The 26684-nt window shown below is 45.2% G+C and overlaps 1 protein-coding gene across 2 annotated transcripts; it reads right to left on the bottom strand.

The window, feature by feature from the left end:
• Positions 1-1303: 1303 nt before the first annotated feature.
• bcl2b (BCL2 apoptosis regulator b) lies at positions 1304-26383 on the bottom strand. 2 transcript variants are annotated; one of them, XM_053437254.1, is made up of 2 exons: positions 25269-26383; positions 1304-3953 (listed from the first exon to the last, which is right to left on the bottom strand). In XM_053437254.1, the coding sequence occupies exons 1-2, from the start codon at positions 25815-25817 to the stop codon at positions 3816-3818; spliced, it is 687 nt and encodes a 228-aa protein (XP_053293229.1). In that variant the 5' UTR covers positions 25818-26383; the 3' UTR covers positions 1304-3815. The 2 variants fall into 2 exon arrangements, with proteins under 2 accessions (XP_053293229.1, XP_053293228.1); XM_053437253.1 differs by lacking the exon at positions 1304-3953 and adding an exon at positions 13150-21162.
• Positions 26384-26684: the final 301 nt, after the last annotated feature.

The following is a 26684-nucleotide window of genomic DNA, read 5'->3' as shown; positions in this document are numbered from 1 at the left end:
CCACCTCTTTTCTTTTTACTCCTCTTCCCTCATTTTCCTTCACCCACTCCACTCTTTCAACATTAGTTTTACTGCATCATGCTTTTCACAAATTCCACCAAGCAGCGCGAGGGGCCGTGGCCTTTGAAGACAAGTGTGATCAGAACAGAAGCAGGGGGTGTTGAAAAAAAAAGAAGAAAAACCTGGCCGCAGGGCATTTGGGTTTTCGCACTCGTGTTTAGCAGCGTATGGAGGAGAAGAGGGAGGCTGACAAGTGCAGTGTTTGGGGACAGCTTTGAAGTCTGACGGGGTGCGGCTGCTGCTTCTGCACAGTCCTTCACAAGGAGACTGTCACGTTGACACAAGTGGGCTTTACACACACGGTTCACAGCTCTGGATGGATAAGAGATAATCAAAAGAGCTGTGCTGATACACCTCAACATGTCTGATTCTCTCTCTGACTCGATGGGACTCGCTGCAGAGATATAAGACTCCAGAGCTCATACCACCACCAAGGTCAAATTGCTCCCTTAAATTCATTCGAGCTGCACCAAAATACTTTTATATTTAAACTATTATAAATATTGGCCCTCTAATTGTGCCTGATATGTTTCAGCAACCTCTTTGAATTATTCTCTGAGAAAACTGTGAAAATGTCCAACAAAAAATAGAAGCTAGAAGGGCATCTAGAAGAGCTCATCCCTCTGTCAGGGACCAACAGACCCCTTATGAAATCACATTTAAATTTACTAGATCCAGATTTTTATTTTGGTCAACACTCATGAAAATCAGTCCCCAAAACATGGCAGATTTTTTCATTACAATCTGTACATTTTTACTCTGAGAATGAAAATATTGTTGAAGAAAGTGAAACAATTTATCCTGGATACGCTCCCCTGATCCGAATCAGTACCACAATTGAATGGGGTTTTCCCTGACCCATACCACATCCTTCCTGCAAGTTTGGAGGTAAGCCATCCTGTAGTTTTTGTATAATCTTGTTCACAAACCAACATCAAATGGATCTTTCTATATTGGTGGCCATAAGGGGGCACCAATTACACGTCCAAAATCCAGGCACAACCTGTCCTATCAGCCCTATAAGGCCAAACATCATTGAAAATATTTAGAAAATTGTTCCTTGCCAGGGCACATTGTGTTCTCAGAGCTTAGAGAATAACAATTCTTAAATCAACAAGTCTCATATTTGTTGTTCGTAAGTAACAGGACAGTGGGAAAAAAACGACTTCAGCTTGATCCGGCCCTGCCCGGAAACAAAATCTCCTCTGCGCAGCTAAAACCCAGAAACCACATGAACTTCAGCTGCTTGAGAAATCTGGTTTATTAGGAACAATGTGATCCCACTAGCTTATTGTGGATATAGCAGTAAACAACAGAAACACAATTCACTTTCTTTTTTTTTAAGTGCTACAGGTTTTGCGATTATAGACATAAAACAGAACAGCAACCATAGTGCCTACATTCATATATGCACAGAGAATATAAAAAAAGAAACCTTACAGTATATTGCTGTTAAACTGTTTCCTATTCCTGCTCCTAAATCAGCCTCGGTTCCTCTCTCACAGACACGTCACTGGAATATCTCACACCGGGAGCTGGAGGTGGTTTTTAGAGTGATAACGGAGACAAGTCATTTGGGTCTGGCAGGTGGACATTTTTTTTACAGATAAGCACTGAGTTATCGCCGGAGCACAAAGTTGACAAAAGGTTTAGCTGATATAGAACAGTAACACTAGACAAACCCTCCACAGAGAGAGATCACGAGGCCTCACCGAACCCGGCGGAGCCACGCGAATTCTCATTAAGCTACTTTTGTTTTTCTGTCTTCTTTTTTTGTTGTTGTTTTCTGTTTTTAAATCAAAGATTAATACAAGTTAACTTTGGTTTCCAGCTCTCTAGAACTATACTGTTAATTTGTGGCAGTTGAAGCTGTAAATAAAGGTTTAAATCAACAGTATAGCAGCCTTAAGCCGATATTAATACGACACAGAAATTCACTTTTTAATCTTTTTCTTGTTATAATAGCAGCCAGGAAAATAATGTAGTTACAGTGTGATTCCATAGAAATAGAAAAAACAAACAAGTGAAAACAAAACCAAAGAAAGTTAAAAGTCTGATCTGGTACCTCTCAATAAATAGAAAACTCAACTTCTTTGTTGTTATTTGTTATCCTCTAACCTACTCTGTTATAAATATGGTTACACATAATATTCATTGTGTGAAGACATCATCTTTCAACCATGCAACAAAGAAGTTGAAATAAAAATGGAAAAACCACTTTTCCATAACCGACGACTGTTCACAATAAAACATTGTGTGTGAGCCCCGGAACGTTTCTATCCAACTTTAAAGACAAACCTCGATGAAATCAAATATCAGGCTGAGAGGAACAAATCAATGAGTGGATGAATCTGCAGAGAGGTGACCTCTCAGGTCCCAGCCGCTCGGGACAAGCCGCCTTCGAGCTGAACCCACAGTGGCCGAGCGAGGTTTCCTCAGTCCACGTCCGAGTGGATTCTTTAGCGTGAAGACAGAGTTTCCGTGGGGCCTCAGCAGCTGTAGGACACATGTTGGCCGGGTCGTGTCTCTGAAACCCGGATGGACCGAGTGAAAGGAGGAAGAAAACTGCAACAGAGGTAGAAAATACAAAAGAACTGACGGCTTTTTCAGGGTGGCTGGGTTCCGACAGCGAGGGCGCTTTGGGGGGATTTTGAGGGGGAATGATTTAGCAGAGGAGTGTTGACACTGACTTCTCTTGAGGAGTGCACTCTTCTCGTTTTAAAATCCAAAATGCAATGTTTATTTCCCGTCTACCTCGCTGTTTTGTGCTGTGCTCATCATTTCTTGCAGTATGTGTCATTTCTCTGCACCGACAGGCTGCTCTGACAGGTTTCTCCTCTCCTTGAATAAAACCCTCTTTCTCTGCTGGGGTTTAGTGTGATGCAAGAATTCTGAATTAACATAAAAATAGCAAACAAGGAGCTTTGGAAAAAAAAAGTCCTCCACTGTCCCGCCCAGGGAGAGTATAATGGTGCAGTGTGTACAGTGTTCACTGGAGCTGTCCACAGAGCTAAAGCTGCACACAAACACACACACTCGCACACACATGCACACTCACACTCGCATGCACACACACCGTGCTGGGTTCTAGCGAGATGTTTCCATTATGGATTCTGAGCAGCTGTTCTGTGGAGGAAGTCCTTTGAAGGACGGCTGTAGGGGGCAAACTGGAGTCCACAGTTCAAACAGGGTTCTTCGTCCTAACAAGCAGGGGGGGGGGCGGTTTTGAGGCTGCGTCCTCTCCGGCAAGGGGGGGGGGGGGACGCCATCATTATCATCTTGGTCGTCCCTGCACGCCGTTCATCACAGCCTTCAAACAGAGCTCTCTGACACATGCAGCGTCTACACTAACACTCAACGTTCATGCTATAACTAGTACAGAAGCAGGCAGAACAAAACAAAAACAGAAGAACGATAGAAATGCGACTGATCCCTCCTCTCTCCTCAGTTGTGGGCCAGCTTAGTGTGATTACATCTAAGCTGTACTCTTTTCTAGACGTCATTCGCTCTGTATGGGCCGTGCATCAGGCTCCTTCAGTTGTTTTGATGCGTGTCTGTTTTGACGTGCAGGGGTCTGAGGAGGAGGGAGTTCTCCGAGGGAAGGCCTTTGAAGAGAGCCGGGTTGGGGAGAGTCTGAAGGTTGTCTCTGAGGGGTCAGGAGGAGTCTTTTAAAAAAAGGGATTTTTCAAAAAGAAGGAGAGGCACGAGGAAGAGGAGCGAGGATGCCGAGGAATAGAGTCGAGCGCGGGGCTCGTTCACTTCTGCGTCATGTAGGCTCCGATGGTGAGGCCGGCCGCCCCGAGCGCCGCCAGGCCGAAGACCGTCTTGATGGAGGGCCAGGAGCAGCTGAAGACGGAGTCCCCGTGCCGGTCGTACAGCTCCACGAAGGCCTCCTGCGAAACAGAGGAGGGATTCAGACACTTAATTGGGCTGTCACAGAAGATGTGTTTACCTCAGTCAGTTATCTGATGGGTGCAGTCGACTAGAAAATGCCACGACAGATAAGTCTGGCACGTCTATCGCACAACACGTCTAAATGCACGGTTGATTTAAATGTGATTAAATTCATTTCAAAGATCTCATGAATTTTCTAAAGCATGTGGCAACTCTGTAGCTTTCAGTGAATGCTACTTCAAACAGGAGCAGATAGTACATTTGCATGGATCATTTTCAGCAGCAGTTTAATATTCACAGAAAGGCCAATGCAAGACTGACTTAAAAATAGGCTACACAACATGTCCGCCTGTGCAAATGTGTGGCTCCAGTACAAGACACATTCATACACTGCACAGCCACGGGGCAGTTAGGGGAACAGTATCTCGTCCAAGGACACTTTGAAATGTGGAATCAGCTGGGAATTGAACCACTGACCTTCTGGTTAGTGGTTGATACTGTATGTCATCTTGAACGACGATGCGATAACGTATCTGCACTTGGCTCCACAGACAGAACCTGCTCGTATAAATCAATTAATTATTGCTTTAATAATTTGGATCCCACAAATTATAAGAATAATTTGACTTGACTTTTTATCTGCGCAAGAAAGATGGTTCTGGTTGGCTTAATGAAATAGTTCAGATTTCTCCACTCCCAGTAGAGTTGGGGTGAATAGAGTCTTGCCCTTAGCACTAAAAAATTATGTTTAAGAATTATGTTTAAAATATTCAACCCTCAACAGCAGCAACTCTTTCCAGAGGCGGTTTCCTCTTCACTCCGGATAATTCACAGACCTCCCAGGGAGCAGTTTTTATAGAGATGTGGGGGGGGGGAGTTTTTTCAAGAGAAAGTGTTCAAAGTCAGGCCTGTTCATAATTTGGCGTAACAGAAACATTATTCCGCGAAAGTCAAAATGTATGGATTTAAAATGAAAGTACATCTGAGAGAAGTCTAACACCACAAACTATCTGCACATTTTTTCTAATCTGATCTATACATCCAACCATTATTGATGAGGTTTAATTATAAAGCGCTTTTCTTAGCACTTTCCCCAGCGTATTGCAGAAACAAAAAACCATTCACTCTCCCATTCACACCTACAGTCAATTTAGTGTCTCCAGTTTTCCATTCCCCAATCTGCACGAGTGGGAGGGAGCTGGAGCACCCGGAGAAAAAACCCAGAAAGGCCCACTGATCCATTAAGATGTAAATAGTGTTATTACACCCAGGCTGCTACATCCATCCAGCCGTCCTCTGTTTATCGTCCCTCACGCGCTCCTACGCACGACCTCAGACGCTGCACGCCCAGAAACACACTGTAAACAAGCCTGGGAATCACAAAGAGCCCTTTGGCAACTGTACGTCAACTGATTTTACTTTTTTTTTTTGCAAGTGCACGAGCGCCGCAGCACTCAAGCATAAATATATTAATGTAGCCCGGACCCTCTGAGTAACATGAATGATTTCTGCTGCTCGCAGGAGTTTTTATTTTAAGACCGAGAAAGCGCGAGCGAGGCCCGGGCTGCATTTAGCTGCGTGTCTTAGACGAGGAAATACAGACATCCGCTCTTAAGAGGTGACAGCAGGAACAGCTGGACAGGAAGTCACGGTGCTAAGCCTCCAGCCCCCCCCACATCCAACCACATACACACACGCACACAAGTAGATTATCTCAAATCGAGCTACAGAGTGTCCTCCAGTGACACACGTTTCCGATTGAATATCAATAGCAGCGTGCTGAGGCTGTAGCTCATTTGGTCTTTTGAGTTCTTGCTTGTAACTTCATCTGTGAACAACGGTGAATAGTTGTGTTTATTTCCCTACAACATTACTGTGTCAGTCCCCATGGGAACTTATTATCATATTATTCTACTTTAATCCGTCTGCTTTAACTCAGGTTATCTTCTGTGATTACGTTTTGTGTGCGTCTCACTAGAAAACACACATTTCATTCGACCTTGATCCAAACAGAACTGGGTCATGATACTCCCCTTTCCATTAATTGTCATTTTCTAACGTACGATTTCCTTTCATCAAACAAAAAGCCCACACAGGACTAAAAAAGGAGACATCCATTCCAGAGTGCAGCGAGGGAGACAAAAGTATTTCCTGTTTCCCCCTCGCCTCCCTTCCCGTCCTGCGGCATTCTTGAGGTTGGGGGCCAGTCGGTGACACAGAGGAGGAAGGATCAGCAGTTTCTTCCCGCTTTAGACCCTCTGGTGTCAAAACACACTGCTCTCTTAAATCAGCTGGAAATAGCTTGAACCACACGGCATTTCCTTTGTTGCAGCTGAGCGGTTTTAATTATCCAGGGCTAAGACATGAGACACTGTGAGGCTGTACCAGAGCTAAATGCTGATGTGTTCTTGGAGACAATGCTAACAGGCCACGGAAAATCTATCTAATAATCTATCGAGCAATTCCAGAAGTCCCTGTCTGTAGGTATGAGGCTCACATATCTCAAGAACCATTCATCTTATCAGCCTTATCTCACTTGGTATGTGTTTGGGTAACTTTGAGTACTCAGGCAACCAGTGAACTGATTCTCCAGTTCAGGGTTCTGTGTTCTAAGTCGAGCTTCACTGAACTCTGGATAAAGAGGTGAACAGCTCTTTGTGCAGCAGAGGTGGTGCAGCCTCCGGGTTCTGTGGACTGAGTCCGGCAGCAGGTCGTTACTTGGCGCGGCTCAATTACTGCAGGGAGAAGCTGCAACCAGCACTAACAAAGGTAAAGCATACAGCCCATTCCAAACAGGCAGGTTTCGAACTACCATATTAGTTTGGCCTGACCCGAGCCCTGTCTATCACTGATGATTACCTCCCCCCTCTGGCCGACTGGATTCAGGTACCAATCATAGAACAAGCTCTTTAGTCAGACCTCCAGATGAGACCTCTCGACTTTATCAATTTTTTCCCCTACGTCTGGAAAATGTACAGTTTATTGAGGCAGTTACATGAAACGGCCACCAGGTCCTGCATCGGGTTAATATGGCCGACCACTTCCGGCGCGTGCTCGGCTAAATGACAAAGTCATGAAGCGTGTCCTCGGTGTGTCCCAGACAGTCGGCATAGATTATCATCTGTTTAAGTCTGAAACAAAAAAAGTGGGCCAATTACAGTAAGAGGTTCGTAAGAGCGGTGATGGATGTTTGAAAGAATCCCACAAGGACACGGATGGTAATAACTCCAGACTGACTCAGGGGAGGGCTGGGAAATAGAGCAAGGCGGGAGGGGAGGACGGGTGTCAGGTGGATATCATGAGACTGAGGCATGCTCCATTTCAGCTCCTGGAACCTTTTCACCCACACGTTAGCGAGCGGTGCTGTGAGCAGTGTGAAAAACAAACCCTGGCACTTTCTGTTCTCACATTCCTGTCTCCTCTGTCTCCGTCTCTATTGACTACCCATAATGAAAATGAAAGCCTCTGAGGGAAAATGAGGACAATAACAGTCAGCAGCTGGTGCAGGAGGACACAGAAGGTGGACCGGGACAGTAAAGGACAAAACATCTGCATTCATCACGTCAACAAAAGACAACTATAATCCTCCAAAAAAACTCATCTTTGCCCTGCAGCAAACCATCTGCCGCCAGCAGCAGGTGTGCATCTGGGAAATAAAGTCGGGGCTGCAGCTCTCTACAGTATTCACTTTTTGGATCAATGGCTTTTAAAAGGTCACAGCTGCCCCACAGAAGCCATGAATCCAGTGGGAAAGGGCCCAGCCAGGTTTACACACTCCCTTTCCATTTTTTTTGTTTTGTTTTTTACGACACACAATGAATCCCTGGGAGAGACACATACAGGAGTGAAGGCGTCAGACTGAGCAGCGAGGACTTGAGAGGATCCTGTACTCAGCCATGGGGTGGCGACTTTGCTGCCCGAGCGTCATTGTTACCCAGGCTGGAAACTTCACACATGATTTGCTTTTCCCACCAGCAGGAGAGGGCCTGTCCTCGACCTCTGATTTGTTTTTCCCATGATTTAGACCTCTGGGTGTCTCTCTCGCGCGCACAAAGGGATTCTGCCCTGTCGTCCTCCTTCGATGGCCATATGTGACCAGGAAATGGGCCTAGCAACCATTGGGCAGATTCCTCCGGGTAAACCCTGGGCTTGTGTGCAGGATAATGAGTCATCTCGTGCACTTGGCTACAGCTCCGTTAAAAACCCCAAGCAGCGCTTTGCCAAAACAGAAAAATGATTAGGCAGTCGTCTCCGCTGTGGGACGTTTCCACGGGTAATTGCGGGCAGACTGGGACAGAGAGAAAGGGGATGTGGGTTAAAGTTCAACTTGTAATTAAAGTGCCTGTTGTGGCTTTGCTGCTTTCTCCACCTCTGAACCGAGCTGCTCCCCACGCTCTGTTTATTTCTTAAGCATTGAAACAGTAACACACTTACAATATTGCATACGCTGCTGCTCTTTGATTTTCTAATGAGCCTCTCGCAGATTTCTCCGCAGCTAATTAAAGTCAAACTAAACTCCCATTTCAGGAGCCACAGGGAAGTAATGGGAGATTTTTAAAAAGCGCAAGAAAGGCATGAATGTCCTTTGTAATCTATCTGTTTTGATCGTAGTATGGGCCACACTTAAATATCCCTCTTTCATGTGTGCATATGGGTATTCTATGTACCATTGCCCACACAGGCAGAAAGAAAATATATAACAACTCTCTCCACACACAAAGGGTGGCAGGAAGCAGAGCGCTCGTCTGGCAGCAAGGTCAGGTTCGATCAAGTCAGGGGACTGAGACTGTCATCCATCGACCGGACTGGCAAAAAGGAGATGACGGGGGAGTTTGTTGCAATACTCATTACCCGGTGAATCCCCCTGCGTCAGCACCAGCACACAGCTCGGAGCTGAGGAGCCCGAGCCCTTCACGAATCTGCGACAATACTGCAACACCTTGAAACACCGACCTCACAGCCGAGGGAAGGTTGTTAATATCTGGAAATGAGTCCCAATCAACAAACAAACTTTGAGTAGATCAGACGATCAAAGATATATTAAATGTCTATGTCGCATCGTTGACCTAAGACATCCTCACAGAGGTCAAACAATTAGTCAATTCAGCGATTGGTCGATCAATAGGTAATTATTCGTGCGCTGTTTTGCATTATCGACATTCTGCATGTAAATGTCTCTGGTGCAGATTCAAGAGGAGAGAATCGAAACCTCGCTCATCTGTTGAATACAAAGTGACCACCAACAGCTGGTTAGCATTAGCTTAGCATCCAGACTGGTCCAAACGGGGCCATAGCTAGCGTGGCTCTTTCTGAAGCTGAGCAAATAAACACAGTTAAGAAAAAAGAATCTGTGTTGAATTTGTTCTTGAGAGAAGTTATTGTTACCAGCTACGAAATGAAGCTCATCCCCCAATGAAACAGCATTTTATCATTTTTCAACACAGGCTCTGGGAAATTCTCAGGGAAATGTTTCACTATTTTCTAACATGTTTCGACTAAACTATTTTCTCTAAATCTCAAAAAATAATCAGCAGGAAAATCCATCACGAAAATGATTTATAAAATCAGTTCTAGACCAGTGTAGGATAATCAATGTCATAATGTGTCTTAAATTAAGCAGAGAGCTACAACACTGCTGAGGACACATTGAACCACTTCTGAAAAACAATTCTCCACACTAAAGCCCCAAACTGTCATTAAACAAGATACTTACAATTTAATAAGAGTAATGGAATTAAGCACAAAAGGTTTTTAATATCTGGTTCCACAAGTAGCCTCACAACTACCAGCTTATTAACAGCCAGACAAGATGGTAACTCGGAAGAAACCTCAGTCTGTCTGGAAATAAAAAGAATCAAAAGGAGAGTCTCGACATCAAACCAAGGAAACAGGGAAACCGTTTTCATTTTCCTCCTCCAGAACTTCATTGAAGACTCAGGTTTCACACTGGTTTGCTTCCAACAGTCATTACACCGGACTCCAGTGTGAAGGGAGAAACAATCTTGACGTCGGATGCTTTAACCCAAAGCTTCATAAATATTCAAATTTGCGTCAGCGGCAGCGTTTGTGTGTTTACAAAACAACACGCTCCCCTGTGGGAGTGGGCCTGCTCCGCTGGAACATGAAACGTGATCGCCAGTGAATCACCCACACTCCTCATGACTCTCTGTGCTTTTTTATTATTGTCTCCATTATTTATCGTCTAAACCACCAGATAAATGAGGACTATATCTTTACACATGAGACTTTGGTTTCTTAGGAGATGAATAATGCTTCAGTAAACTTGTTTTCTTTTTCATCCCATTAAGGAGGCAGCAGAAGGACGAGAACCACTGGAGTCAAACCGTCCAATTTGTGCAGACGCTTGTAGTTTTTCGGAGGTTTTTCTTGGAGTGCAGAGAGATTTCGAGCTGGCGAACATCCCCCGATCTATTCGCCTACCCTTCACTGAGCAGTTGTCTGATCCTCGCAGGCCGTTTGTTCTCGTCGAGCCCGCTGATTTTTATTGACCAGCTTTGATCCAACGTGCAATGAGGGACTGGGTGACCTTGCGGGCACAGGGGAGCGAGGGATGCAGAGTGGGGGCTTTGCTCTCCTGTCACCTCCCTCTCCTCCAGCTCTCCTGGGTGCCTCGGGACCTCTTCACACCTTCCCCATGCTCAGAGAGAGTCATTTACAATCAGTCACATGCCCGCGCAGAGAGAAGAGACATCAGAGCAAAGGGAAAGCTACAGAGACACAGTCCCACTCTCTCACAATAAATCAGACAACCTCTTTTATTCTTTAAAACAATCCTCTCCGATGGTTTTGACCTTGAAACCCATTTCAACCTCCAGCATTCATCCCAGATCCTTTACAATTACCACCACTTGGCACAATGGCTTCCTGAAATAGATACAATGCAGCTCAAAAGACGTCTGCGCCGAACCCATCCGGGGGAGGAAGTGACAAGAGTCGAGCCGGGCAGAAAGCTGCAGCTGCTGTGATACGACTCAATATCAAGAGGGTCTCATCTCTTCCTCTGCTGCAGGCCGGCCCACTTTAATAAAAACAACTCTCTCCTGTTTAAAAGGCCACTGGTGACGTGCAAGAGCAGGGACTGGAAAAGGGGCCGCTGAGTCACTGCTCACACGTGTGGAGGCCGATGTGTTTGGAGTGCATTAAACCTGGCTTGAGTGGTTTTTCGAGAAAAGCACAGGAAGTCTGCAATGTTGGTGTCTAATAAATCTACCTTTTGTCTCCAAGGAAACCACGCATGGTGCATCGGCTGCTCTGATGACGTGTTGTTGTGGCTTAAAAAAAAAAACCATGTAAGCATCGTGAGAGCCAGAGAAAGCTGCGGTGCTTTTCTCTGGGATGGCTGAGTGAAACCCTCCGTCCTGGGTTGTTTTGTTGCTCGTACAAAGAGCCACTTGGTGGAGGAAACTAACTGAGGCATTCAAAACATGCAGAAGAATTCCACGGACAAAGAGGCAAGGCCAGTTTCCCATTCACTAAAGTTAAGGTAATCATTAAACTTTCACATTTTAAAGTGCGGTAAATCAGCGGTCTACTGCTGTGGACAGGAACTAAAACATCACTTATTTGTGGTGAAACAATGGAGCATGTGAGGCCCCCGTCGCTGGACTGCTCCGGTGGTTTGGTTCAGATAAAACAAGACGCTGATAGAGAGCGTGGGAACCAGCGGACTCCCGAGTGGCCTGTTGCCTCTCCTGTGACAGACACAGCCCATGGGAGAGGTTCATTTCCTGTGACAGGGGCGGCACGGTGCCTCCAGCCTTAAAAGTCACCGCTCAGCCCCCTAAGACCTTGAGACCACACAACCACCATCTGAGCCACAGCCACGCTGCTAATAGGCTGCTGTATCTGAAGGACCACTGTTTATGGGGTAAAGAGCGGGAAGTGTGGGAACGCCATGTGCAGCGTACTAATTCATCTGAACTCATGATGTCATCTGCTTTGGGATTTTTCTTGAAATGAAGCATTCAGCGTCGCCGCACTTGTGCTTTTGTGCGGCTTGAATCTGAGCTTTTTTCCTCCTTTCCAGCTCTTGCGTAACAGAATTACACAACCCCGATGTTCAGAAACAGGCTTCTGTTCAGTTTGTGTGAAGTCACTTCCTGTGCCGGACACTGTGGGGATGACATCACTGTCTAGGTTGGGACTATGGCTTCTCTGTGGTAGAGCCAAGAACGGTTGAATCAGTCTGTGTGGGTAACTAGGGAAAGACTGATGCAGGCCAAACATGTAGTCATACAAATGCCGCTGTGGAGAAAGGAAGGGTGGGGTGGGGGGGAGGGTTAGGCACTGTAACTAAGAGATTTGTATTTGTTTTGAACCATTAAGCGACTCCTAAATCTTCGCCTCCAGTGAAAGAACACGAAACCGTGACAAAAGGCCAGGTTTTCTTTCCCGGCAATGTTGTGATTTTGCTTTTGATGACATCCCAAGTTACAAGAAGCAGAAGCACTGCCAAACAAGTCGAGTGTAACATCATCCGACAGAGAATTAAACATGTTGGCGGTGGAGAACGTATCTGGATATCAAAGCTAGAGGGGCCAGCGCCTCTCGTGTAGTCTCCTCGTTCATACGGGAGACAACTTGTAAATTCGGCAGATAAATGAAAAGCTTGTCACTTTAGGCACTTTAGGAGCGGTTTACACGTGGCCTCTCAGGTTGAGCTATGTTCTCCATGTGCCCACGTGAATGAGAGAGGCCACAGAGGGCGAGCTGAGCAGATTGAGGATCTCAGATGTCCGATAATGTCGGAGAAAACAATCGTCTGTTTGAGGCGCAGCTAGCTCCCTCAGGAAGACGCTTGAAAGTAGGGAACAGAGGAGCTGCACATTTTCCATACAGTCACAGTGAAGGTATCTGCTGCCAGTGCTGGAAAGTACATTTACTTAAATACTGTACAGTTATGTATTTCTTCTACTCTACAACACTGTAGAGAGAAATATTTTACTTTTAATAGAGCCTGACTGTTATTGATTCTTAGGTAGTTTCTGATATATATATATAAACTTGTTCACGCTAACATTATCATGTTAAAGTCCAGATCATCTGTGTTAGTGTTTTATATAATCAACTCTTAAAAGGCTTCCCTTTTGAAAGAGACTAAACTGGTTAAATAAAGGCTAATACTTTTACTACTAATAATCATAATAATAAAGTAGATTTTGACATAGCACTTTTTTAAGGTTTTGAATGCTGTTATACTATGACTTTTACCCAAGCAAAACGATCTGAAAACTTCCACCGGCTCTGGTTTTCATATTTGCATCATGCGAAAAACATGTGGGAAGACAAAGCAAAACTCAATATGGGAAGGAAAGCAGCTTAAACCACAGGCTGAGAGCTGAAAATTGTGAAATGCGTGACCAAACATCCCGTATCCTGCATGGAGAGTGAGGTCATTTAGAAACAGGAGGGAGGGAACGAGATCATTATTCTTCGCACATTTCAACTTCCGACAGAAAAAAAGCCTAAGCCGATAACCACAGCCGCATCTTTCCAAATCACAGAATGAGCACAAGACGTTCTCTGCACAGACATCCCCCCCCTCTCCTTCCCCCTCCTTTCAGACTGGGAATACTGGGGGAAAGTTCAATGACCTCTCTCAGGCAACCAGCTGATTTTCATCCAGGCTGAGGGGGAAAGGAATGAGAGGAATGCATTGATGTGTGGTAACAAACAACTGCACTGTGCACACCAGAGAGGCCTGATGTGAGGAGGAATGAAGCCTGAGATAAGTCATCCGCATAAGGAACACGGCTTAAACGCACACACTTACATTATGTAATAAAATAACTAGAACTACACCCATCTCAAACATAGATGAATGATAATGAAGCTTCATTCGGTGGCTCAGAGCTGAGGTGGGTGTTACTTCTACTCCCTGTCCTCACAGGGACCTTGGAGAGGCTGCGCTGAGCTGTACGCTTTTTAAAAAGTAGGATTGTTTGAATTATCTGTGCAGGTTGGCTCACGCTAAGCTGTGTGACCTTCCCAGTCTGAGCACACAGACCAAAGGGAAACAGAGCCTACATGTGGAATGATAATAAGTTGCCTATTGTGACATCGTGGGTCTGGTGTTAAATGTGCAGAAAGCTAATAAGGAACACGTCAGTTCCTAATAGAGTTTTTTTAAAGCATTGTCTCCTCGGAATAATCCATGGAAAATGTCATTAGTTACATTCAGAGTCTGTTGTCAAATAACATTGATGCCATGTGAATGGAAGATGAGAGTTTATAAAATAAAGACTTTTATACTGTAGATAAATTAACAGGCCATTTTTATTTTCATATTGTATTTTATTGTGAATTCACACCTACTATCTGTCTATCCATAATCTATCTATCATCCATCTTGGTAAAGAATGCTACAGTGATATTATATATACGTATTTGTTGCTGTAATGAATGAATCTACCTGGCCTGGGATCTATAAAGTTTATCTTAACTAATCTGTATGCAGGAAGACATTTACTCATATATGAACCAGGGCGTGTTTGAAATGTTCCTTCTTTATTTATTCTTGTGCTACTTAACGCCGGTGTGCTCTTTCCTCTGCTTTCTAGTCAGGAGGTGGATCAGCTGAGAATCAGATGATTGTTGAGTCAGATGACTTGAACAGGAGACTTGAACTATGTTTGCTCTGTAAATTTCTGTGGAGTGAGCTAATCTACGCCCACTTTACTTAACAGCATGAACTCCAATGAGATCAAACCCTCTTTATCTACTAGCTACGTTTGTTTTGCTTTGGTCTTTCAACCTTGGCGGTGGAGACCATAATTACTTTTTTCCCCTGACTATCACCTTGCCAGCCTGGACCTGGCTGCGGTACATGTGGCGGTCAGAGGGTATGGACTGTGTGTTTATGGCTTTACAAGCCTCCTCTCCATGCACTCCTCCTCTACAACCCTGTTAGCCTCACCTCCTGATCAAAGACTGCTTGTGAAGTTAAGCCATTTCATCCAGGAATATTTTTCCAACCCATCTCCTCCCCGGAGTGCAGGAATGTGGACTCGTATTAATGAGAATATCGAAGGTCAAGGAGTCTGGCTGCCTCACCCTGATAGACTGGGTGGCTTCAGAGGATGAGTTTGAACCAGCCAGCTGATAATTTGACACAGTGACAATCAAAGCTCTTTTTTTCCACAATGGTTTAATGAAATTCTGTAGATTAAATGGAGAGAACACGCATAGTTATTGGACTCTCTCGCTTTTTCTTTTACAACCATGAGTGTTCATAAAGTGTGAAAGATAAATGAAGCACTTTACAGGTCAATTAGCAGAGTTGATTAAACTACGTGCGGTTACATTTGCAGACACGAGCCTCGTCTAGACAGGTCACAGAGTTAACGCTTCTCTATAAAGCAAAGGGGCGCCTGACATAACTGAATCCAGGCATCGTAATAATGAGAAAGGGGGGGGGGAAATCAAAAACTGATGCCTTCTGAGAACATACACAGACATTAATCACTGTACTGTCAAAAAATACCAAAAAATGATAAATAAAACACCTAAGAAGAAAAGGAATCACTGTCAGTTCTCCTTTTTCCAACTCTCCCCATTGCCTTTGAAGTATCTGTCATCATTTGAGAGTTGAATAACCAATTGAAGGCGGCGTTCGTAGTAGACTCGTATAACAGCGGCACGGTGCTGCTGGGATATTCCTGCCGGAGGTAGGTCAGTGTAGCAGTAGGATTTCCCAGAAAGCATCAGGGGTTATCTGGTACAGTGACAAGATGTCTTCACCACTGAAGCCGATCATCCTCGCTGCCACGGCTTCCTACCACATAAGCGCATCAACGTACTGTGCAAAGCTTTTATCTCACAATCGGAGTGTATTGCTCTTTTTTTTGCAATCAGGTGAAAGTTGGCAGCGTGAGAAAATGATCTTGTCGGGGTCTTTCTTTCACCTGCACACACAGCCACCGGTTCACTGGGTTAATTGAGTCTTTGCTGGGAGATACCGACACAGCCCCATCGGAAACGCTCAATCAATACAACATAGTCAAAGTGATATCCGAGCAACGGCTGACCTCACTCACAGCGTCGACTGAAACAGATCCGATTTCCTGTGGGACGTTTGCTGCGCTGCCCAAATATCACATTGGTTGCAGGAGGGGTGCGGAGAGTTATTTACCCCAGACCTCCACGGACCAGGCACTGAAATCTATTTACCATTATCTGGCTGTTGTCAGGTTTTGGGAGGGCATGTACTCAGCATTTCAGAGAAGAGCCAATAATGGCATGCTGTTTGTTAATGGCCAGTGCTGTGGCTAGTTGCACTGGGAAATCCCAGGGGAGATGGTGCTTGTGTGTGTGTTGGTGTGCATGTGTGTGCATTTGTTCAAGTGTGTGCGCACCGCTAACAGGAAGCTTGGGACCCCGGGGCCATCTGCTCCCTGCCATGGCTCACATGTCACCCTGTGACAACACAGCATTATTGATTCACACTACCACATCCACTTCTGTGTGTACACACTGTTGTGCCACAGTGGATGTGTGTGTGCATGTGCGCGGGTGTGTACACAGCCATTTTGTGGACGGCAAATAATTGATTTGCACCAGGACATCCGCTTTTGTGTTTGCTCGCCTGTGTGCGTACATTCATAAACTTTCAAAACCTTGAAAAGCGACAGCTCAATCAAATAACTCACTAAGTTAATGGAATAACAGTGTTTTGCTAAAGCTGAGACTTGTATTAATGATAATAGAGAGTTAACACTTGAATCTGCTGAAGGTTCCCTCAGCAGTACCGAGTATTTTAGCATTTTTCAGTTCATTGTTTTGGTTTTGCTTCATCGTCACTGGCATCATTTTAAGATGCATCAAGCAACAAAGCAAAAAAGCTCAAAAACCCAATCTATGCTACCTCGCCGGAATCAAACAGCTGACAGACAACTGCCTTAAACACAGAGTGAACATACTGGACTGATTTAACGGCTCAAGATTAAGATATTTTTTCTTGGTGGAGACCAAAGCAGAGTGAATAGTATTTGACTGGATGCTGGACAAATGAGAACAAATGAATGACACCCAACCAAGCATTACTGCTTTACAATATCTAGCTACTGCTGAGTCTTGTACCAGAATCCTAATAGTAATAATAAACATGTATTTGTTATCAGCATTGAAAACAATCATCAAATGCCACTGGTACTAAACACAAACCTCTGCGGTTACTGGGACATTTCTTTGGCTGGAAACGTTTTCAGAAGAAACTGTCAATCAATTTTGGGTACATTTTATATAATCTTATTTTGCAGGATTTAATATTTAGGTTATACTCTCCATTAACAATGCTTTCCCTTCATGAACCAGGCAGAAATAAGACATCATCTTTGCATTTTAAACAGCACTAGCCATTGTTTCTCTGGAAACTAATTGAGAATATTAAATCGTAAAAATAGAAACCTTTTGGGGGGGTTTGTCCCAAAAATATCCACAGAAGCTAGACAATGGGAGGAACCGTTTAACCTTGCCCTATATTGATATAGAGCTGCTTACAAGGGTGGGCCCTATGGCAAAGTCAACTGGTGTCTCAGTGGGCTCCTCATTATCCAGCTCCCACCATGACAGGAAAGGTGGAAAACTCTTTTATCTGCCATCTCAAACGCTTCGGTTCTTTTCCATGGAGAGCAGCAGCGGGTTTACGATAAGTGTCGTGATCGCACAGAGGCGAACAGGCCGGGGATTTACGAGTAACATGACAATTAAAGGACCACATGGGAGCAGTGATGGTAACACTACTATATTTAGAGGCCTCTCACGTGTCCCTGCATTTTTCAGGGATCCGGGGTGTTACCTGACACTGGAGGCCATGTCTCTGGGTATTAGCGTGTTGTTTGTGAAGAGGCCCGGCACGTGCGTGTTTATAAATGAGTGTTTATGGTGCTGGGAGGAGCAGACAGAAGGAGATGAGAATAAAGAAGGGAACTAGAGAGAGGTAAGCTCCTGGCGGGAGCTCAGACAGCCTTTGAGATTCTACTGGAGGGGCATCCATTTAGTGTCCGAGTTTATCTCCTCCATTTATTATTCATCAGTGAGTGTTCTGCCCGGGATAGTGGTGCTTTTAAACAGCTCAGTGTCTCTTATGAAACAGGAAGACAGCAGGTTGAGGTGATGCTGATTTAAGCAAAAATAATCAAAAAAAAACAAAAACATATGGCTGAAGCCACAAATACCAGTCTGCAGGCTACACACATTGGCTCCAGCAGCCTGAAGAGAGAGTCATAATAAACAAAACAAAAACCACACGCACACGTCAGCACGCCGGCCGACTACAGTTCAGTTCCTGAATGGAGCGCGCTCAGCTGACATGATAGCCTGTCCAACAAAAGAACCAAATCGCACACGCCCTCCGCTCAGGAAAGAAACACCCAGGTCATCTCCATTATTTATTTACAGTGGCAGTTCCCCCAGCAGACATTCCTCCGGCTCTCCTGAGGAGGCCCAGAAATAAGAACACAGGATGGGGTGGAGCGTCTCGAGGGGGGGGGAAGCGAGGCCGTGGAAAACCGGCAGAGCGCCTGCAAAGCCCCAGAGTTACGTTCCAGAAACTGAAACTGTATAACTCTGCTAATCACGTTAAAGGGAAAGTTCACACAAAAATAAAAAATTCACTAATTATCTACACAGCATTCTGCCGATGGAGGGGTGGGTGAAGCATTTGAGTCCACAAAACAGTTTGAAGTTTCAGGGGTAAACAGTGTTTCAGCCAAATCCAATAGTAAGTAAATGGGGACAACTCCTTCTTCAAACGTACAAAATCAATAGAAAAAAAACATATAAAACGCCTCCGTACTGCTCCTGTGGTAACATCCAAGTGTCCGGAAGCCCTGATATTCAAATTCTACTAAAAACTGCATCATTTACTCCCTGTTTTTCGTAAGAGCAGACATTTAGGCTAAAAACATGGTTTTGAGTTATATTTCTGTTGTTTTTATACGTTTGACAAAGTAGTCACAATGTACTTAAATTGTGTTGGATTTGGCTTAAACACTTTTTAACCCTGGAACTCCAAAAGTGGTTATTGGACTCAAACCCCTCTTACTTTATGAGTGAATTTTCCTCTTTGGGTGAACTATCCCTTTAAATGACTGCTTCCCATACACAGCGAAGGTGCTCATTTTCTGGCACGTTAATGGCTCGCATGGAATGGTAAACATGACATAGAGGCAAGTGTCACGTCGAGTTGAAAAGATCTGAGAGTGCAGGTCTGACCTCATGTTCCAGTGAAGAGAATGAGAACAAAAACATATTCTCTTTGTTTTAGTTTTGAAGAGATGCCGTGTTTCTGTGATTAAGAACGACAGCATGTCTGCAGTTTGAAGATCAACTCGATTTCACTGTCAGAAAATAAAAGAATCGCGGCTCACATTTCGAATAAATAGCTGAATTAATAATTGATGGCAAAGTGTCCAGCTGCCACAAAAGCTTTGGTTTGTTGTTGTACGCAGTAAAAGTCTGTAAAGTAATGATGCAGAGCCAGACTTGCTGTTTCTCAAAGACAATTATTTTCGGTGAGAATAGGAACAAAAAGATGTGGTAACCAGGTGTGTTTGAAGGGAATTTACGGGCCCTGGGCAGAAGGGACTATTAAAACAAAACAACCCTCCCCAAAAAAGAAACACATTAATCCCCAAAACATCATACTCGCTCCTTTAGACGTTCTAGTCTTCCAGCAAACTGCATAAAGTACAACGTTTTTGGCTTTGGTAGTGTGGTTGCAGTTTCCTGTATATAGCAGTCACAGACTATAGCTCTAACGAAATTCGTTATTGAGGAGGAACATAATCAGGAGTTTTTTGGGGCCCCCCAGCCCCATCAGCTCGGGGTCCTAGGTTCTTTGCGTACCTGCTGCATCGCCGCTGGTGGTAACATCACATGTAGCAGGTTTTTCAGTAAATTGTGCCCCAAAACTCCTGTATATATCCGGCATGAATATAAAGATCGGATAATATATATCTTTTTCAATGTAAAGGTGAAGATAAAGGTAAAATGAGATCCTTATATATGCCTAAAAGTCAACCATTAGTTTATTTTAGGCAGATACACCTCAGCAGTAGAACTGACTGAAGGAGCCTTTTTATTGTTATTCTCACCACACCTCCTAAAGAGGCTTAGACATTCTTCCTTAAGTATTCCAAACACTCAGAGAGCCAGATAGCAGCGAGACTCCAGATCTCTCCTGGGCTGCTCCTTAAAGACAGCATTAATGTCAGATTGATTCAGGAACGTACAGCCCAGAGCTGCCCGTGTCTGTAGGAAATGTTTCTGCCATTACAGTTTGCCGGGCTGACGGGTGTAAACACGGTGGCAGATGGTGAGCGACTGGGGCCTGCGCAGCAAAAGGGGTACAGTACAGGGGGGAAACCTTGGCTGCTTCTCGCCACACTAAGCCCCTTTGTCTCTATTACAGAGCCGCGGAGTCCACATCAAGAGACAACATTGGCATTGAAATCTCCAAACTCGGCCTCAGCTGCAGAGTTTTCTACTCTTGCAGCGGCTGAAATGATGTCGTTATTTCTCCGTTTGGAAATGATGGTTGGGAGTGAAAACCCCTGAATGCTATTTGCATGAGTAATCGTTCCTCTGTGTGATTGCTGGGAACACGACATCAGAGCTGGTCCCACAGTCTGGGTTGTGAGGTTGGACTGATAAAGAACATAAATGAAGAGATGGACTGTAACGTGCAGAGTGAAAAGAGAAGGTTTCTACTTGGATCGACCATGACTTATAGAGCTTATTACCGAGCACAACTCCTCAAATGTAGCATTCCCGCCATTACCAATGGAGGCTTGTTTTTGTATGTTGACAGCCAAGGGAAACACCTGAATGGGGCAACAGTGAGTGGCTGACTTGCTAAAGATAAAGAATTAGAATCAAGAGGACGCAAATTGAATGTAAGTGAGAACCCTTTAACTCTTCCATGATGGGCTGTATGTGCTTCCTTTATAATTCAGTTTGTTTTTGTTTTTTCTTTCCTCTCTTCCTCGCCGACATGTCACCTATATGGAGATTAATGACTTCCTCGCTGAACTAGATCCACTCAGCCGCAACAAGGGAGTAGAGGGGTGCAGCCAGACGCCCGCAACACCGTAGCAGCATGCAGGTCCCACCCGTTGATGGGCAGATTGTGCTCGGGGAATCCCCCACTGGTTGGACCCAAACCAAGCCAACTAGCATTGTCCTGTCCTGAAACACACACACACCTGTGAGACACACAGAGAAATAGGCCACCTGGTTAGCAGCATTCCTCAGACACCTGATCCTGCTGTTTGAGGCAAAAAAAGGGCTTTTACGCCCCTCAGCTCCTACAGGATGAAAACAAGACACGAAAACGAGACGACCGAGTTAAAAGTTTGCGTCTGTGTGATTGCCTGCTCAAAATGACAATGCTCACATCCTGGTGTTAAGTAAGTACCATGTCAGCTATGTTCACCACCCAAGGTTTTGCATGTTAGCGCTTGCTTGTTGGCACGCGTCAGAACTAACAGCTAAGACAGTTGAAAATGTGTCTTCACGTGGTTATTAATAAACTGAGGAATTAGACATTTGGACATTTTGACCTGATGCTGGCGCTAAATGAAAACCCAGTTGTTCTCCACAGTTATTACAGTTCATCCTGAGGGGCCTGTCAACGTGTGAAGCAAATTTCATGGCAATCCATCCAATAATTGAGATATTTCACAATAACAATCAAAATTTGTAAACTCATTGTGACACTAGAGGAAAAATCATTGGATCACCAAACTCTATACGATTCATCCTCTGGGCTCCATCAATTTCTGAACAACACTTAATATCCAAAAGTCATTGAGATGAACTAAATACCACAATTGGTAACCTCCTTGTGACACTAGAAACAAAGTTGTGGGACCACCAAACTGAGTAAGATTCATCCTCTGGGGACCGTCAATGTCTTAACAAAATTCCATATCCAATAGTTTTTTGAGATTAACTGAAAACTACAATTCGTAATTTCATTGTGACTGTAGAGAAAAAGTCATGGGATAACCAGACTCATTATGGTTCATCCTCTGGGGACCATCAAAATGTCATAACTATAGTTGTTGAGATATTTAAGTCCAAACCACTGAGGTAGACACACCAACTTACTGACAGACATTTGCATCTCTACAGCATGACTTTAAAAAAAACGTGGAGATGAAAAAACAGGAATCAGTTTCTGAAGCTGCTCTCACTTAACTTTCCAAAGTTGTGAAACTGTTGCTTTTACTCCACAACACATTTAGGCATTTTGCTCTGTGCTGCCCCCTCTGGCAGTAAATATAACAGAGGTCAAGCATGTAATTTCAGGAGTTGACCGCCGCCTGCCACTTTGTTCAATCATTTTTTATTTACTGCCAGCCCCAGTAAATAAACACATTTGTGCACCTCATGTGGGTGAGACTGTGGCCTCGATGCAATCGTCCCCTGATGTGAGCCATTTCTGTCACCACAAAGGTTGAGTTTAGAACCGAGCGTGAGGGAACAGTGTTTCACCCCCTGGAGCGAGGGAAGCAATCAGTGCGGAATGGCTGCAATTTCACCCTGAGCTTTGGATTTTGCAAATACAGTAAGTGCATTGTTATTTTGAATGAGCAGATAGCTGTATTTAACTAAAACTATATTTGACTCACTGGGGATGCCTAGACTCAACAATGATTAGTGGGCGCTACTGTTTCAGGCTCAAATTGTCTCAGAAACAACAGGAAACAGAGGGTGGCTGATAGAAACCTGTTTCCAAACCACTCTAACATGTCAAAATGCCAGTAATGGGTTGATTAGCTCCCACCTTTGTTTCAAGAGTGGTGGAAAACACAGGATTCCCCCCTGAGCAATAACACAACGGATAGCATGAGCGACCATAAACACAACCTGTCGCAACCATGTTTGTTCAACATTGTGAACGTTGGGAAGCTATGTCAACACCACCAAAAGAAAGTGTTTCTTGTTTTGGTCAACAGTGCAGGGACAGAAAAATGAAATGTGCTTTATTCTAATTCATTTACTTGCATTTACCTGCAGTTAATGGATGAAATGAAGGAAACGAGCCATTATAAGTGTGACCCCAACATGGATGCACAAGTCCCTCAGGCAAGTCCATGATGAGCGACTTGGATTTAGAAACGTGGCACGGTTGCTTCATTGCAATCCACTCGAGACTTTCACAATAAAACAGCTTGTTTGCCACATTATTTCCAAGCAGTGGCGGCCATTGTTCAAGCCATTCCAGGCTATAACAGATGACACTGAGGTCGTGTCCTCAGTTTTTTTCCGCAGCTGCATGGGGGTGTGCATTCTACCATCAAAAACTGATACACAAGGAGTGTTTGATTGGCTGATCCTAATATTATTGTGTAAAAGGCAAGAAAGATACAAGAATGGGTGAATAAAAAAGATTCACTGTTAATCAAAGCTTCTCTGCCCGCAGCCCCGAGATCACTCAAGGGAAATATCTCCAACCTGTGAGTTATGTGGATTCAGAACTCAGGAAGAAGTCAAATGAATCAACCAACTACACTAAGAAAACCTCGCAAAGTTGTCAGTAGAAAACCAAACTTTCTGTCCAAGCGCAGCTTTGAATAAGGAGAAAACTACCTCTATTTGGCACTCGCTGAATGACTTCATTATATTTCAAAATCCAGCCAACGAGTCCATGAAAAAGAGGATACTCAGAACACAAACCCAGTCCAGAGCGCAGACAAAGCTCTGTGCCTGCAGTGTCAGTTATTAAAGGTCAGGTAACAACACAAACACACACGTTAGGAAATTCCCCACAATAATGAAGGCATTCATATGAACATCTAAATCAACAACAGTGTCTGATCCTGGAGCTCTAAAACGTTTAGGCTGATTAGAGTGCACTGTATTAAACTGTTTTGGAGCCTCGTTTTAGCCCACTTCACTTGGATGTGGCTTTTGAGCTGTTGAGAGCAGATCTCCACCAAAGTGACCCAAACTGGAGACATATGTTTTCAAATAATCCTAAATAATCCTTTGGATTAAAAAAAGACTGTGCTTTCGCTCTCCAGTGGATGCAGAGCAGCAGAGACACAGCCCTCTCCGCCCGGATGGAAAACACAGACGACGATGATGATGACCTACATTATCTTGCAGTGGGCACAGGCTCCAGAGACAGAGCAGGCCGGCCTGTGGCAGCTTCAAGGCACAGGTCTGGGGGAAAAAAGGCAGACAAAAGAGTTCCAACCTGAATGCACGGAGGAGTGCATGTTAAACACACGGGGCTGTGGGGATGAGGGCCCTGTGTTCCTGGAGGGCTCCCCCCTCTGTGGCTGCCTTTGATATGTGCCACAACCTGCCACCTCCAGGGGCAAGGCACACTCAAGGGGAATGTTAAACGGTCCTTCCCTTTGAGAAGATATGTTCAATATGAATCATTGATGACCGTCCCCCCCATCCCTACATCTCCAAATCTGATAGCTTCCAGCTATAATAACCAAGCAGCACAAATGTTATGCTCTCATTAAGAGCATCACTGCTAATTAGAGGCTAATTCATGGCAGATTGGATTAACAGCTGCCGGGGAGCAAAGAAGTCATAGAAACAGAAATGGATTCCTCTCTGTGCCTCTGTGCAGGAAGTGTTTTCGATAGATGCCTTTCCTCGTTCCTACCTGAAGCTTGTGTGAGCTCAACCCTGACCGGCCATTCCCAGAGGCCTGAGCACATTAATTCAATAGTTTTCTCTTTGCTGACATGTGTCTGGCCTCTTCCCTTCTGCTGGGATTATGACTCGTTGCGTCACATACACCCTGCTGCAGCAGAGCTCCACAGCACATGAGGCCTCAGAGAATGAAAATGACTTTTCTCTACTGTGCCACAGGAAAATACTGGTTTTGTGAAATGGATTTTCTCCTGGATCTTTACCCTGCGCTCTCCCTGACGTCTGCTGCTGGCGATCCACTGGACAGGGCGGGCTTTCCCAATACAGCGTCGGGAGGTGTGACAGAGCACGCTCCCTGATTGGCCAAACGAGTTAAACAGCCACCGCGAACGTCCAATCGGATCAGCCTCCTGAGTAAGGCCGTCCATCTCGATCGCTCCCTAGCGCTTGTCGTGCGTAATGGACACATCTCGAGCTGGATTTGTATTAATGCTCACCACCGGACGTGGTTTTAAACGTTGTGTGACATTTAACCCAAGTAGAAGGCACGTGCTGATCTCACACACACACACGCACGCAGCGGAAATTCACTGATTAAAAGCGAAAAGAGCGAAGGAGCACTTTTGCGCCACCGTGGCACCAGAACTGCAGCTACATGGGAATCCACCTACCCATCCCCCGTTGTCTTTAATCCAGCTGTTTAGAGGTCCATTCAAATACTCTGTCATCCACTCCGCGATGTTCTCCACCTGCGATGTCATCTCCTCCCGGGCCGCGCACTCCACGCACACGGTGCCCCCGAACTCGAAGAAGGCGATAATCCGGCCCCAGTTCACCCCGTCCCGGAACAGCTCGTCGATCACCTCGGCGAACCGCCTCTGCGCCGTGTTGGAGGTGAGGTAGAGCTGCCGCGACATCTCCGTGAAGTCCGGCTGGTACAGTCTCTCAAGTTCGTCCCCAGCCTCCCGCAGGACCCGGTGGATGGCATCGTGCGGCTCGGACTGCGGGAGCCGTCTGAACAGGCTGGGGAGGCTCTGGTTGTCGGGCCCGGTGCTGGCTTCGCGGCACCGGCGCACCAAAGTCGGCGGAGGGGCAACTATCGACCCGTTATCCGCTTCATCCTCGTCCCGGACATCATCGAACCCCCACTCGAAGCCCCTCTTGGAGAGTTTATGGCAGATGTACTTTTCCACAATATAACGATTACTCTCGCTCGCCATCCCGGCTTAATTTGGTCACTTCGTGTAGACAGATGGTGTCCTAAATCAAATGCATTATGATCGAATGTGCACTGCTCCTTACGCACAAGCCTGTCCCGAAATCCGATTCCACAAATTCAAATGCAAGCGATGCAAGCGAGTAATCCCCGCCAGTAGGCAAAAAAACGCTTCAAGAGTTGAGGAAATCCTTTGATTAAAACTGTACAGCAAACGTTTTAAAAAGTCAAAAATGGACTGAGTCCGTGGAAGCAGCAATCTTCCTTTCCCGGTTCCTTGGAGGGACACGGGCGACCTTCTCTCAGCACAGAAATCCAATATGCGGAAGAGGGCTGGAGTATAGTGTGGCTCTCCGGTGCACGTTACCCAGAAGTGGTTAAAAAACCCAGAAGGACATGAATGAAGGCCGGAGTTGTGCGCGCCTGAAGGGGCGTTAAAACGCCGCCAACTGTTTTAGCAGCGTTTTTACGCACAAACCGTGCGCGGGACCGTGAGCCAGACAAGGTCGGACTGGAGTCCTCTTCCTCCGCGGCTGCTCCTCATATCCTCTTCAGCAGCCGCAGCAGCCTGCCCACCGCCGCCAGTGGGCCGCGCTCTGGCTGGTGAGGTATTCCTGACGTCAGCCGCGCAAATTAACTCCTTTGGCTGAGCTCGGAGACTCCGAGTGAATGATGAAGAAGTGCACTAAGAACCATTTACAGCGTATATTCTTATTAATATGTGTTTAAACAACGTTTTTTTTTTTTTAAGATTTCACCCAGACAGCTTTCAATCGGCTGCTCGCCCAGACAAGAGCAAGGAAAGCTGTTTACAAGATGTTAATGAGCAGCACACAGGACTACTGTGATGTGGTCCAGCCACCCCCTTGTG

Source organism: Pleuronectes platessa, chromosome 13 (genome assembly GCF_947347685.1).
Source record: "Pleuronectes platessa chromosome 13, fPlePla1.1, whole genome shotgun sequence".
NCBI classification, from domain to species: domain Eukaryota; kingdom Metazoa; phylum Chordata; class Actinopteri; order Pleuronectiformes; family Pleuronectidae; genus Pleuronectes; species Pleuronectes platessa.
The sequence above is the reverse complement of the archived record's forward strand: the minus strand, read 5'-3'. Positions and strand labels throughout refer to the sequence as shown.

What these genes read in the sequence shown, in the direction of transcription:
- bcl2b (XM_053437253.1), bottom strand. Translation starts at nt 25,817, where the DNA reads ATGGCGAGCGAGAGTAATCGTTATATTGTGGAAAAGTACATCTGCCAT. An exon ending in TTAAAGACAACGGGGGATGG is followed by an intron (nt 21,163 to 25,268) that starts GTAGGTGGATTC and finishes TGTGTGTTTCAG; the next exon opens with GACAGGACAATGCTAGTTGG.